This window comes from Astyanax mexicanus, unplaced genomic scaffold (assembly GCF_023375975.1).
Source record: "Astyanax mexicanus isolate ESR-SI-001 unplaced genomic scaffold, AstMex3_surface scaffold_31, whole genome shotgun sequence".
NCBI lineage: Eukaryota > Metazoa > Chordata > Actinopteri > Characiformes > Acestrorhamphidae > Astyanax > Astyanax mexicanus.
Window position 1 is genome coordinate 6355256 of NW_026040041.1, and position 16094 is coordinate 6371349.

The 16094-nt window shown below is 35.7% G+C and overlaps 1 protein-coding gene across 1 annotated transcript in view; it reads right to left on the reverse strand.

Moving 5' to 3' along the window:
- LOC125788860 (ribonuclease inhibitor-like) overlaps positions 1-12615 on the reverse strand; it is a 39113-nt gene extending 26498 nt beyond the window's left edge. Inside the window, exons 1-2 of the mRNA XM_049472739.1 lie at positions 12561-12615; positions 8063-8228 (exon numbers count right to left, since the gene is read on the reverse strand). Of these exons, the coding sequence (XP_049328696.1) occupies positions 8063-8228; positions 12561-12615 (221 nt within the window). The remainder of the gene's footprint in view (positions 1-8062; positions 8229-12560) is intronic.
- Positions 12616-16094: the final 3479 nt, after the last annotated feature.

The following is a 16094-nucleotide window of genomic DNA, read 5'->3' on the forward strand; positions in this document are numbered from 1 at the left end:
TATAATTATCTAACCATCAGAAAATTCTGGTGTCTGAGTTTCACCACATTAAGAAAATCAACAGAGTCACAGGAACGTATTTTTAAACATTTAAAAATCACTAAAATTGATGCAGAACATGATTATTTATCAGAATTGCAGCCTTATTTTAATCACCAACATATATTTCCAGCCCATCATAAACCAGTTCAGAAGGACAGATGAAGCACATCTTCATCCCACACTGACTTTATTTAATATCTCTATAAAAACAGAGAAACAAACAATGAAGTGAGAAAACACCAAAAATTAACATATTAGGACTTTGATATTTTTATAATGTAGCTGGATTAAAAATAAAATGTGTGTGTGTGTGTGTGTGTGTGTACTGTAGTGTGAGAGGTTTTTGTATGATGCCTTCATTGTTCTGTTTCACTGCGGTTCACTTTCGGTGGAGGAACCAAAGTCATTGTGAAAAGTAAGAGGGTTTACTTTTTCTATAAAATACAGTAATCATTAATTTAACTTTTTTATGTTATTCATGTATTTCTTAACTGAAATAAACCTTTAAAGTGTAAAGTATGGACTGAGCCCTTCTAACAAAAAACATATCAGCTATTTCTCTCTTTTAGAAGAAATTATTTCCTTTGTTTTAACATTAAAATATTCTTTATATTGTTTAGTTTATATTATTTATTGCGTTTAGTTTTTCATTATAATTAAAAGTTTGTTATTTACAATTAATATTTCTTTATTTTAAATAAAATAACTTACAGTAATAAAGAAATAACAGTTTTCTACAGTGACTGATATATGATTATTTATTGGAAAGCTTCAACTTTGAGTCAGAACATTAAGTCAAGCTTTATTTGGTTAACTAACCTTTACTGGAGAGCATTTAATAATTTTTATATTTATAACAGGGCTTTAGTCAGTAAGAAAGCTTTGTGTCTGGGGAGGGGTGGGCGGGGCAGACTACTCTCTGTGGTGTTTTAAAATTAGACTGCTGTAGCCATTTCACACACTCGCTCTCATTTCCTACAGAATGTACCTTTAACATTTATACCTCTGTTATTTTAATTACCTATTACTTATCTTTTTTATAATCTTTTCATTTGACTGTTTTAACAGATTTTAGCTTGTCCACTTTACATTCTCATGCTTAAATTATTGCAATTGCTTTTAGTTTATTATGTTTTATTTTTATTTTCATTACATAATAATTGTTGTTTTTTGAATTAATTGGTGATTTTACTGTGTTTTTACATCTGTGAATTCACATTTATTTTCAAACACTGCCGCTTCCGGTTACAGCAGCACCTGCAGTTACACACAGTGGCCACACGGTGCCAAAGACCTGTTTATACAGAGTCTGAGCCCAGTTCCTATTATATCCCCCTGCTATATCAGATAATACCAGACTGCACACCGCTACAGCACCTGCAGTTACACACAGCCTACTGTCAGCAGGACACTGAGGAGAGAGCAGGACACTGAGCAGTGAGGACCACCAGCCTCTGCTTTACTCAGCTCACTTTCTTCTGCTTCATTCAGGATTTAAAACTCAGATTTGAGCTTCACTGCTGAAACTCTGATCTTCTGTCCCATAGAAATAAAAGGCTTTTGGATTCAGTGTTTGTCTCTTTGTATAAACTGTATAAAACACATTTTCCCACACTAATGGTCTTGTTTTAATGAATTTGAAAATTTACATGAATTAAAATTAAAATAATGAATTTCAATTCAATAGAAGCTGAAACCGTTTTCTACAGTGAGTTAACAGACAGTTCATACTGTGGAGGAGAAACAGATACCAGTCTTCACACCTTAATAAAACCTTTTGCAAGTTTCATAATTAAACACAACAGAATAAACTCTGACTAAGAAAATGAAGACAGACGTTGTTGGGTTTGATTTACCTGTATGTATTTATTTACATATTTTACAGAGAAAATGCATATAAACACTTTTACACAAAACACAAGTTATGTAATGTATATAGGAATTCTAACTGAAGCTAACTTGCAGCTCCTGTTTCTGGTTAGAAGTGCTTAAAAGGAAATAAAACACATTTTAAGGCTCTGTAAAAGTTAAAAGAATTAGTTTGGATATAGTTTATACAGCTTCTGAAGGTTTCAACACATTTCTAATTGATTTAAACAACATGATAAAAGTATAAGACAGTGCTGAACTGATCACTGTCGACTGGTTAACCCTCACTGCTCTGCCTGCTATACAGAATATAAAAGTGTACTATACTGTATGTGTAGATTCAGATCTCTCTAAACCAGATTCCACACCACATTTTAGCACAGCCAATGATTTAGAGCTCGGGGTATTTACCCAAGAGTCTGAAAATTTCAGTTTTTAACAGACAAGGCTCCCACTTTCCTACTAAACTCCACAATATAGAAATCAACAAGGTTCTATTTCCACTCTGATAAGAAGATTAGAGCTGTTCTGATAATGATCTGTTACTGTTTAGTTCAGCTATTCCAGCTGCTGAACAGCCGGATCTCTATTCAGCTCATATGAACATTTTGGAAGCTTCTAAACTCCACAGAAGTGCTGAATGAAGAGCTGATGAAGAGCCCAAATGTCCTATAAGAGCAGGTCAGGTTTTCAGAAGCTGGAAAGCAGAAAACAGAACAGAATGATCAGACATGAACACACACTTACAGTCAGCACTCACCTTATTAGATTGTGAAAACATCCACAAGCAACAGAAATTGTATAAAATCCTCTAAATCTAAAACTCTCATTCTCTGTCTGACTGAAACTCACTGAGCACAGTTGCACACACAAGGTGATTCAGAACAGCTTCATCAAACAAACTACAGCTTAATCCTATAAAACCACACACTCACATACCAAACACTTCACACTCTACACTGTAGAGATGGAGACTTTGGGTTATTTGTGGTCAAAACTACTAAATTTACAATGTATTATATGATTCATTATAAATTATATACTGAATACATGAACCCTCTTTCATATATGGTAAATAAAGTGTCTGATAAAACTATATTAAAATTATATGGTTTGTTAATTTAGTTAAATGCTTAATATTGTGCTGCTTCTCTACACAGAGTCACAATAATGAGTCTTAGAGAGTAATATATTCTCACTGCACTGAGAAAAGGCTGTGAAGTTCATCCTGTGTTTAAAAGTTAAACAGGTTTGATTGAAGTTGATACAATATTTCCAGTGACTGTGAACCACAGTAACACACTCTGTTTCACACAGGTCTGTTTTCACCCTAAACGTCACTAAAATAACGGTCTGATCTGGTTTGTTCTGCAGGTCAATCAAACACCTCCTCCCTTTAAAAAACAGGAAGTTCTTGGTCATGTGATGTAACCTGACTCTCAGCTACAAACAATGGTAGCTTAGCAACACTGCCCAACCATGAACTCAGTTATAACCCAAACATACTGTTTAATTTCATCAAATCAAAATCACCATTAATTGGTGCATTTTGGGTAGAATTCTACCAGTACACTGTATACAATATTATCTTAACATGTTAACTCAAACCCAACTCTAAAACACTGTAGGTGAACAACAATTATGTGTGAGTGTGTGTGTGTGTTTGTGTTTCAGAGACAGTAATTCAGTAACTCACTATAGTGTCTCCAGTTTAAAGTGAGGATCCTTCTGTAGATCAGAGAGCAGCTTCTTTCCTGACTCTCCTGGATTACTGGAGAACAGATTCAGCTCTCTCAGGTGTGAGGGGTTTGATTTCAGAGCTGAAGCTAAAGCAGCACAGCCTTCTTCTGTAATACTGCAATTAATCAGCCTGCAGAGAGAAGAAGACAAAAGTACAACAGATGAGTGTACAGTTATATTCACACACTAGGAGTGTAAAGACCCCCCCATACACCCAACCCCCACTAGCTCCTAACAATGTTGTAGGAGCAAGTACAAATAAGTTTAACTGAACCTGTGAAAGAATCAGACCTGTAAACGTATATTAACATGTCTTACAACCATTGACATCATATAGGCAAACACAGGGTAAGACAGGCATTAGTATTGGATTTTATTTACCCTGCATTCCAACCCTCTGCCATTGACCTGTAGAACTACATTAAACACTGCCAAAGAGAGCAGTGCAAATTCCACCCACAGAGAACACTGATAGTTCTACTGAGCACAAGAAGAGACCTGAATGGTCATCACTCGGTTCTCACTCGGTTGCTCAAAAATGAGCATGAGCAGCTCGATATACTGATTTGTGGGATACTGTACATGATTTGTGGCTGTCAGGGAGACACAATCAATATGCAGGAGAATCCTGAGACTCACAGGATCTGTAAAATCTCTGAGTTAAAGACGAATAAATAAATCACTCTGTTTTTTTGTGTGGAAGAAAATTCTCTCCTATAGTGTTAAAGAAAAGTGTTACTTTATTACTTAGGTTCAGTTATCTCAGAGTTTAGTTTTATGGAGTCAAATTGTGGTGTTTAATACTGACAAGAAAATAAACAATCACGAAAAAATGTCCACACGTTGCAAAGATAATCTGATAATGCAAACAAAGAAGAAAACACAAGTTACCTTTTTCACTTGTAATATTTTTTTTTGGATAAATCTTTTGCAACACCACTTTTTCTTTGCATTTTGACTTTTTTGCAATACATTCCCTCCTATGCATTCCTCTGTTTTGTTTATGACCCCTTTTTGATGTAGGGGCATTGGGAGATAAGATGGGCATGGCCAAAATGGAAAGCTGGGTTATGGAGGATTAACGTCATCAGCTGGAGCCTCTGCCGCTTTATGTAATGCAGCTATTTACAGTTCATATGTCAATGCTAATCATTTATTTTACATATACATAATAATTAAATTATGTAATATTGTTGTTGTCAGTTTTTAAATTGAGCACGAGGCTGAATTTGGCTTCTTTTTCACCAGCATGCTTGCTGCAGTTACATGTGGTCACCTGTAGATGGTGGATTTGAACAGTGAAAAGCCCCATTAAAACAACGCTGTGCAAAAGCTCTGAATAAAAAGAAATAACACAGAAAGACCTTCAAGTTTATTTTAGACTTCAATATAATGTAGATAAATTAAGATAATAACTGCAGAACATAACATAAATAAATAAATATATATAAAAAATATATAAAATATATATATATTACTGTCCCTGGGGGAATTAGACTGTTCCAGGAACTTATATTCAGATACACACAAGTACACACACCAGAAAAATAGAATAATAACAAAGGAAGACATTTTCTCATACCAGAATGTGATTTTAGTTGTTGTTTTTTTCGTGATAGTTTTTTGTTCTCGTCAGCAGACCCCAATACATACTTTTGCACTGGTCAAATTTTGGTTTTAGTGCATATTGCACATTTTCTGTTAGTACAGAATATAATATTACTGTGTCCATCAGTTATTATATATATTAAACTGAAATGGCTGTTGCAAACACCCAAATATTTACAACTAAAAATGATTAAGATTAATAGGGGTGCCCAAACTTTTTCATATGACTGTATATATCTGAGATTTTTTTTTGTTCCAGGTGGGATTATTATACCATAGTGTGAGGAATACACAGTGCTGTAACCTACAGAATATAAATAATATCTAATATCAGAACATCAATAATATCTAGAAACAGATGGATTTGTCCCCCTCAAAAAATGATATCGTTTCACTCAGCTCAGCTGTACTATTAATGAGGAGTCAGTGACCGCTGTGGGAATGGAGCCAATCCGCCAATCACGGAGCCGGTTAAGGAATTAACTTTTGCCCCTCAGTAGAAACAGACAATCAGCTTGCTGGGTTTGCGGTACGCGGAGGAGAGTCAGTGTGCTGGTGGGAGGGAAGCCCCTCCCCTCGCTGTGAGATTTAGAAGCGGGGTACAGAATCAGCTGATGTTAAAACAGATCTGGATATACAGAGATTTTTCTAAAAGAAAGGTAAAGGAGCTAACCATGTAAACTGTGGTGACACTGTTTCTGATAGCTGGTTAAAAAGACAAGTCTCTGATTCAAAACACACAGATCAAACCCACTGTGTGATTAATAAACTGCAGCTGTGTTAGTCAGTTAGCTTAACTTAATTAGATAGATAGGGAGTTAAGGTTTAAGAAAAAATAAACTATATATGTAATGTTCAACTTGCCCTGATGTACCTGATCAGCTAATCACTATTTCATTTTCAAACTGTGTTTATTAATTTAAGATCTCAGGACTTACTGTGAGCTATAATGAACAACAATTCATTTAAATAACAGGATATCTAGAAGCTGGATGTAGAGGATAGCCAGAATTTAGTTGGTAGTTTAGTGTTGGTAATTTAAAGCAGTTTCTTAACCCTGATCTCTGCCCTAAAAGTGTGTCTTTTCCACCAGATCTAACTGATCAGCTAATAAACAATCCTTTACTGAGTTTACCTGTTAAAATCCCTTAGCCCCTAATGGAGCCTAAATCAATCATTATGTATATCCAGCAGTGTATTAAACACATCACACCACCAATTACTTTATTAAAGTACATTTAAAGCAGAGAAAGCTCTAGAATATGGAGAACAGTGGGAATATGCAGTAGAATATGCAGGAACAGGGTTAAGAAACATTGATCTAACCTGACTTCTGTTCATTTGTAGTTTACAGTAACACCACAGTAAGACCACATGTCCTGACTTTTCACACATATTTTTTCTAACAACAGTAATGTAATGTGTTTAGGTTGTAAAGTCACCTTCACTTTGATGTAACTAATAATAAACAGAATACAAAAAAGGGATTATTTGTGATTAAAAGATGTTGTTCTAGGACACTATAGGCTGGGCTTTGGTTCATATTAGCAAATGTGTCCCCGCCCCCATATCAAACCCGCTCATACGCTCTTGCTTTACATCATTTATAAACAGAATACAAAATAAAATAGCATTTCTGTTTCAGTAAATTAGTGGATAACTCACCTTCACAGCATGAACGAGTATTTAAAAATGTACTAAAACAATAAAACAGGTTTCTATCTAACCACAGCACAAAGACGGTACTGGAGCATGTTCACAATGACGACCTGTACTGTTACACACCTTAAGACAAGAAGAATAGGACAAAATGATAGAAACACTTCATCACTTGGTGTAAAAATATCTTAAACATCAGAGGAGATGTGATAACGACACCACAACACACACACTCACACACACTCACTAACTCACTCACACACACACACACACTCACTCTCTCTTTCTGAACATTAGCAGGCAGTATGAGTGTGTTAGTTTAGAGAAATCACCACACAGTCAGTCTGATGAAAATGTAAAGTTCAGAGTGACTTTTCTCTATGAGCAGTTTCTGCATTTCTAATACTGTGTGTGAGTGTGATTGTGGAGGTTTTCAGCATATTCTATAGAGAGTTGATGAAGCAATGGTTCAGCGATGGCTCGGGGGAACACTGTGCAGAGGACTGATGATCATTCTACACACCACCTCCACACACTGGTACAGACTGTGGGTAGTGGTTCTGATCACTACCCAGAATGGTGTGAGTATACGCAGCTTATTTTACTGAGAGGTGTGTAACTATAAGGAAATAAGAAACATTGAGCTGCTTTTTAATGGATGATTTTTACTCAGATTGCTGCGTAATAGTTAAAAGCAGTGGTGGATCTACTGGGGTGGTAAAGGGCAGCTGCCACCCTAAAAGGAAGCCTTGGCACTCCTGCTGCCACCCCAGTTGGCAGCAACGAATGAACCCCTTTCCACACGCCCCCTAGTGGCCATTCCGCCGGGGGAAATTGACTCGGCGGACATTTTGAATAACTGTAAACAAATAAATATATATAGTTTTTGCAGTGAAATCACTCTGATATGATGGAGGACACTCGTGGCTGTGTGTGTGTGTGTGTGTGTGTGTAGTGGTGTGTGTGTGTGTGTGTGTGTGTGTAGTGGTGTGTGTGTGTGTGTGTGTAGTAGTGTGTGTGTGTGTGTGTGTGCGTGTGTGTGTGTGCGTGTGTGTGTGTATGTGTATGTGTGTGTGTGTGTGTGTGTATGTGTGTGTGTGAGTGAAGGTGAGATGCTCTGTTTGTGGTATTTTGATGATCTTACCACAGTTTCTCCAGTTTACAGTGTGGATTCTTCAGTCCAGCAGAGAGCAGCTTCACTCCTGAATCCTGCAGTTTATTATGACTCAGGTTCAGTTCTCTCAGAGTTGAGGAGTTTGAGCTGAGAACTGAGGTCAGATCTGCACAACTTTTATCTGATAGATTACACCCATACAGCCTGAGAGAGAAATTATAATCCATTAGAAACACTGACATATAAACACACACACCCCTATTAGTATATATTTGAGATAATTATGCTTTATTTCATAATAGTTATACAATCCTTGTTTAATTAAAATATATCTAGTATATATATATATATATATATATATATATATATATATATATATATAGTGTAGAACAGTTCATGTAAAAGTATTATACTATTATTTACTGAATTAAAATGAGTGAAGCTGAAGATGTTTTACATATTTAAGAAATGTTTAACATGTTTCCCTTCCTTTACTATAAACAATAATATGCACATGAATACATATACATATCCTCCACACACACACAAACTAACTCTAATTTCTTTATCAATAAATTGGTTACAGATTATTTTCAGTGATTATTTCATCAATTATTAAAGGAAGACATGATCATTCATTTAGCTGAATCTCACACACTGCAGATTAAACTAACACTGAAATTAAATTCAGATAAACAGACATGCATGTACTTCTGATAAAGAGCTCAGAATAGAACACTTTCCCACAGAGAACATGCTGCTCAGTGTATTTCTCTTTATGAGGGTGAAATTAGAATAAGATTATTTAGTATTGTTTTAAATGATTCTGTTGAACCACACTTCAAAAACAATGTCTGGTTTTCATTTGTTTCATTTGTATATAACTATATTCATTTAATATAGTTGGGGGTTCAGGGTTGGAGGAAGTGAGATGCAGAAGGGGTTACAGGGGGAGAAAAAACAAACAAAAAAACAAAAACAAAAAAAAGCAAAGAAAAATTAAAATTAAGAAAGAAATAGACATACATATATATACCAAAATATAGCTAAACAGAAAACAGAATCATGAAGTTATGTGCGATTTTTACTGATGATTTTGCTACGGTTTATCTTTTGTTGGATTACTGTAATGTTTGAAATAGATGTGTCTAAATTGGGTCTGAATCTGTGGTTTTTGGTGGGTTCTGAGTGTCTAGAGAGAGATAGTCTGTTAGTAGATTTTTCCAGTTATTGATGTTAATGTTATTTTTTGTTTTCCAGTTTATGAGGATGATTTTCTTGGCGATGACTCGCGACATTAAGATTATTCTATTGTTTTGTGGTGTTGTGTTAGTGGTTGGTGTGTCTCCTAGTAGGCAGAGTGATGGTGTTGGGAGGATTTGGGTGGTGAGGGCATGAGATAAGAGGGTAATAACTTCTTTCCAGAACTGGTTAACGGGTGTGCAGTGCCACAATGTCTACAAATTGGTGAGTTTGTGAATCCCATTTTATACATTTTGTGTGTGGTGTAATGAACTCGGTGAATAACTTTATACTGGATGAGTTGTAAATTAGTGTTTCTGATCATGTTGTGATTATTATTTCACACCTGGACCCAGAAATCAGCATTAGGAGTTAATGATAAATCTTCTTCCCATTGTTTGCACGGTAAGCTAATAGTAAGATTCAATTGAGATATTATTTTATATATTTTGGATAATATTTTATTTGTTGTAGTAATGCTAAGAAATTCTGAAATTGGTGTAGGCAGGTCTAATGTGATTGGGGTGATTTTTGAACAGATGATTGATCTTAACTGGTGGTATTGTAAAAATTGAGTTCTCCCAAATGCCGTATTTCTGTGTTAATTGTGGTAGTGACATTAAGGTGGTATTGTGATACATGTGTTTGAGGTGTGTGATCCCCTTTTTGATCCAAGGTGGGTAGTTTAGTGTTTCTTTATCAATGATAAAGTCCGGGTTGTTCCAGATGGGTGAATGACTGGTTGGTGTGAGTACAGAGTTTGTTATCTTGTGAAAATAATGGTGGAAGTTTGGTGCCTCTAGGCCGCCGTGCAATTTTGAGTTCTGTAATGTGGTGAGATTGATTCTAGGTGGTTTATTTTTCCAGTAATATTCAGTTGTTGTGGTATTTAGAGTTTGAAACCAGGAGGGTGGGGCTGAATGGGAATAATTGAAAATAAATAATTGATTTTTGGTAATACTGTCATTTTAATTGTAGCAATTCTGCCAGCAAGTAAAAAGGGAAGTGTTGTCCAACGGCGGAGATCATCACTTATTGTTTTAGTTAATGAGTTTAAATTGAGTTTAAACAACTCTGACAGCTGGGGGAGACCCTCACACCCAGATATGTGAATTAGTGCACATGGGGGTGGGTAGTGTTTTCAGTTTAACATCAGGTTTATTTATGTTTATTGGGAGAACTGCAGATTTTGACCAATAGATTGAATACTCTTATATTTTTGAATAATTTCCGATTGTTTGGATTGTTTCTTTTATTGAAATAACTGTTTTTTGTAGAAATAGTAAGATATCACCTGCATATAGACTGATTTTATGTTGCATGTTGGGTGTTTGGATTCCTTTAATGTTTGTATTTTGATGTATCGCTGCTGCTAGCGGTTCTATGAAGATAGAGAATAGATAAGGAGAGAGTGAGCATCTGTCACCATAAACAGGTAAAGAGACTGAATGCAGATGCAGACTGGGTTTATTCAAATAAACAATCCAAAAGACAGGCATGGGTCGAATCACAGGCAAACAGGGTATTCAGAGGAAAAGGCTGAGACGAAGTAAATAAACAAGGCTAGAGGTCAGACTACCAGAAAAACAATACGAATATAATGCTCAGAGCTTAGAGTTCAAATGAAATGCTAAGACTTCGCAGAGAGTCTCTTAACTGGAGCTCCTTTATAGAGCTGCTAATAGAGTTCAGGTGCTCAGGGTGGGGCCGGTGATTAAAACTACGGTGAAGCCAAGCGCTGTTGGGCAGGAGAGGGTGGAGTCGGCGGGCTGACAGCATCCTTGTCTAGTCCCCCGGTGTAGTGTGAAAGGTTGAGATATTACCCCATTGGTGTTGACTGTGGTCTTAGGTGCAGTGTATAAAATCTGTATCCAATTAATAAATGATTCTCCAAACCCGAGTTTGTGCAGTGTGTTGAATAAGAGTTTCCAGTTCACTCTATCAAAGGCTTTCTCTGCATCCAGGGTAACAACTGCTGTTGGTATGTTCTGGTGAGAGGTGTAATCTATTATGTTCACTAATCTGCACATATTGGTGGATGAATGTCGACCCTTGAGAAATCCAGTTTAATCAGGATGTATTAAATTATGGATTATTGTTTCTATTCTGTTGGCTGGAGCCTTGCTGATTATTCTTGTGTCTGTATTTATTAATGATAATGGTCTGTAGCTGGATGGTAGGGTAGGGTCTTTGTTTGGTTTAAGGTGAAGGGAGATGATTGCAGTATTCATGTTTGTTGGTAGTTTTGCATTTTGTTTAATTTCTGATATCATTCTGTAAAACAGTTGAGATAGGGATGACCAATAGTGTTTATAAAACTCAGCAGGGAATCCGTCAGGTCCTGGTGCTTTATTGCTAGGAATGTGTTTTAGGGCTTTGTAGAATTCTTCTGGAGATAATGATATTTCAAGTGTATGTTTTTGGTTTTTGGTTAATTTAGGCAGTTTGATGTGGTCCAGGAATTTACGGATTTCATCTAAGTTGGTTTCATTGTCTAATGAATATACTTTAAAAAAAAAATATTTAAAGGGTGTCGTTAATTTCATCAGGTCTCTGTACTATTTTCCCTGGTGAGGTTTTTAGGGTTGGAATAATTGTTTTATCTTTTATTACGCTTAATGAGATTTGCTAAATATTTTCCAGATTTATTTGAGTATTCAGTGTTTTCATGTCTCAATCTTTGTAATAAGAATTTAGTTTTCTTGTTTTTTAATTAATTTAGATCATATCTTAGTTGCCGAAGTTCTTTTTGCTTTTCTTCAGATATACTTATTCTACTTATATTCTTTATTTTTTTATTCTAACTTTACCTCATGTTCTGTTTCTTTCTTCTGTTAAAATGTGGCATATGATATTATTTTTCCTCTTAGAACCGCTTTGCCAGTCTCCCATAAAAGTGTTGGTGATGTGTCTGGAGAATCATTTATTTCTAGGAACGATACCCACTCTCTTTTTATATAGCTGTCGAATTCTTGATCATTAAGTAGTGATGCGTTAAAGCGCCATCTAAAGGTCTGTTTATGTTGTTGGTTTGAATTCCATATCATTGAGACAGGTGCATGGTCACTTATTGTGATAGGGTGAATTTATATATGTACAATGTTTGAGAAAATTGAATTAATAATTAGTAAATAATCAATGCGTGAATATGATTTATGTACTGCTGAGTAAAATGTGAATTCTTTGGTTGTTGGATGATTTTGTCGCCACCCATCACCAAGACCAAAATCTTGCATGTACTGTTTTATTATTTCAGTGGAATTCCAGTTGCGTGTGTTCTGAGTACGAGCTGATCGATCTAAAGATGAATCTATAACTGTATTAAAATCGCTTCCAATCATGATTAAATAGTTCGATAGTGAGGAAATTTGTGTAAAAAAGTCATGAAAAAATTAGGGATTGTCAATATTTGATCTGTAGATGTTAGCAACGGTAAAAGTGTGGTTGTTAATGGTGATATTTATGATGATAAATCGTTCATCTGGGTCTGTGATTGTAGTATTGTGTGTGAATGTGATTTTGTTATGTATTAAAATGGCTACACCTCTTTGTCTAGAGTTATAATTGGCTGTAAATATATGATTGTGTTCTACTGATTTCAGTTTATGTTGATCTGATTCTGTTAGGTGAGTTTCTTGTAGAAGGTATATATCTGCTTTTAAACGGCTGAGATGGAGGAGTATTTTAGTTTTTTTCTCTTGGTAGCCGATTCCATGTATGTTCCATGTAATAAATTTTAATCATTGCAGGTTGGAGTGTTGTTGGGTGAATAAAGCATGATTGATTCAAACATGATTAAAACAAATAGAAGTAACATTTAAAAACATGTAAAAGAACAACAAGGAATTGGAAATAAAAAATAAAATAAGAATAAAGCATGAATAAAACATGATACAAAAGTGCCGTTACAGAATAAAAGTGGGCGGAGCTGCAGTGTTTTAAGCTAAGCTGAAGGCCTGATCACACATGTAGGTTTTCGGTCTGGATTTAAAAGTGTTTAGAGTTGGAGCTCTTCTAATGCTCTGTTAACTGGTTCCATTTAAGAGCAGCGTAGTAGCTAAACGCTGCCTCTCCATGTTTAGTTTTTACTTTAGGCAGCTCTAACTGACCAGTTCCTGATGATCTGAGAGTTCTGCTCGGCTCATACTGCTGGAGAACATCAGATAAATATGCTGGTCCTGCACCATTAAGACATTTATAGACAGTAACAGAACCTTAAAGTCATTTATGTAACATACTGGTATCCAGAGTAGGGATTTAAGGATGGGGGTGATGTGCTCCCTTCTTTTACTCCTAGTCAGAACTCTGGCTGCTGAATTCTGAATCAGCTGAAGCTGTTTGATGGTCTTTTTTGGGAGTCCAGTTAGAGTTAAAACCATGCCATGCAAGCAGAACGCTCCATGGAGAAATGATGCTGCAGTTCAGCTCCAAAAGAGAGAATGCAGAAAGGCTGAGCGCAGATGGAGTAAAACCAAGCTTCACATTCACAAAGAAATTTTTAAAGATAGACTGCGTGATTACAATAAAATAATGTGCACATCTAGACAATCCTACTTCTCCAGCAAGTTAAAACTATCCAGCAGAGTATCTACAGAGTCTGATGGTTTGCATGGTGCAGAGCACACTCTGCTCACAAAAAGTTCAGCTGTCATGTCATTAATCTGCCTTTTCTTGTGCCTAATCTTTCTGGCTTCACTGAATTCAGCGCGAGGCTACAAACAATATAAAACTCAGTTCAGTTTAATAAAAACAAGTAAGGACCTGTAAGTTCATCAAATATTGTCAAATATAAAGGAGAGGTTGAGGTTTTGATGAGCTGTTTTCATGATTTGAAACTGAAACTAACTGGAACTTTTATTATTCTGCGCAGAAAGCCTGTGATTGTGTTTAATGAGTTTATATATTATATTATTTATTTTTTATTCATTTTAATTATTTTAATTATTTTATTAATCAAATTATATATATATATATATATATATATATATATATATATATATTCCCCATGATTCCCATGTTCTTAGTTTATTGAAATAAATTTGATAATCTCTTATCATTCTTATCATTTTACTTTACTTTCACTGCTATTATTATTGTCTTCATAAGATATAAATTCTTTACTTTTTATGTCAATTTTTATGATGTTTTTAAAATGTCCTATTTTTCCTTTTTTACGTATATATTTTATTCATATATAGTAAATGTCAGTTTTTATTTCTATTTTTTTAAATATTTTAAACTGTAAATGAGGGTCCCCCTCCGGTGTAAATAATCGATTGCTTGATTAATATTCAGTGTTGCAAACCCAGTTTTTATATAAACAATAAACAGAATAAAGAATAAAATAACTTTACTCTTCCCTAAGTTGCTGGTTTATCTTCACAGCGTGACGGCGCAATTTCCTATGCGCTGTTAAAATAGGAACGAACAGAAGTCAGCGTGCAGCTGTGTCTTAAAGGTGATGGATACTGACACACTGATTGGTTTATTTTATGTTTCGCCCAAAACACACCCATGAATAATTAAGGGAATTAAAACACACCCTTTTGCGCCGTTGGAGCTGCGCAACAATACCAAAGACACAGGACACGCCCCTAAATCTAGCTGCGCAGAGCGCAATTACCAAGTGTGCTATAGATCGTTAAAATAGGGCCCATAGAGTTCTCTGGCATAATTATCCTTGGGATTATCAATGTGAATGTTAAAATCACCAGCAATAATAAAATGATCAAATTCAGTAGAAATAAAAGACAGCATATCTGTAAAATCATCAATAAAATCAGCATTGTACCTTGGAGGCCTGTAGACAATTACTAGTAATATTCTTGGTGTCCCTTTTAAAACTGCACCTAAATGTTCAAAAGATGTGGAATCTCCAAGTGATAACTGCTTGCATTGGAATGTATCATTAAACAGCATAGCTACACCCCCACCTTTCTTGCCGGTAAGTGAGACATTTAAAAAGTTAAAGTTTGGTGGAGCCGACTCAATTAATACACTTTCAGCACTACAAGAATTTAACCATGTCTCTGTTAAAAACAGAAAATCAAGCCCATAATTTGTAATAAAATCATTAATTAGATAAGACTTTTTAGTAAGAGATCTGATATTTAGCAGAGCTAATTTAATACCCTGTGCGTTTTGATCCAAAGACTGTGGGTTACACTTTACATACTGCAGGTTGGATATATTCACATTATCTGACCTATACTCCCTGTTCTTTCTGCTTCTGATAAGAACTGGAATGGGGAGATAACTGGCACACAGGGTCCGTACTTGTTTTGAAAACATGTACTGCTGACATCACCATTGTAGCAGCACGGACCCAAAAGATATCAGTTTGCTGGATTACTTGTGGCGGCCTCTTCCCTTATGGTGGAGGGAGGTTCTGTCTCTGTAGTGCAGACAGTGTACTTGGGTGTTAAAGCTGACGTGTCTTCACCAGTGGGAACAGAGAAGTTGCACAGAGAAAAAATGTTGTTCTGTGACAGGAATTTGACTTCCCTCTTGTTGGTGTGCGGTCCATCTCGCCTGAAAAACTCTCTCTTCCCAAAAAACAGATTGAAATTGTCAATGAAGTTCAGTCCGTTTGACCTGCAGGTTTCCTGAAGCCAAATGTTTTAAAGCCAACAGCCAAGAGAACATATTGCAGCCCCTTGCAGGTAGAGGACCACTGATGAATGTCTGGATGTTGAACTTGCGCAGTGTGGTAAAAAGATCAAGTCTCTTTTAACACCTCAGACTCCTCTTTCTTTGTATCGTTCTTTCCAACATGAACAATGATTCGTTTCACTGTTCTGTCTTCAGCCAGTAGTGCTGG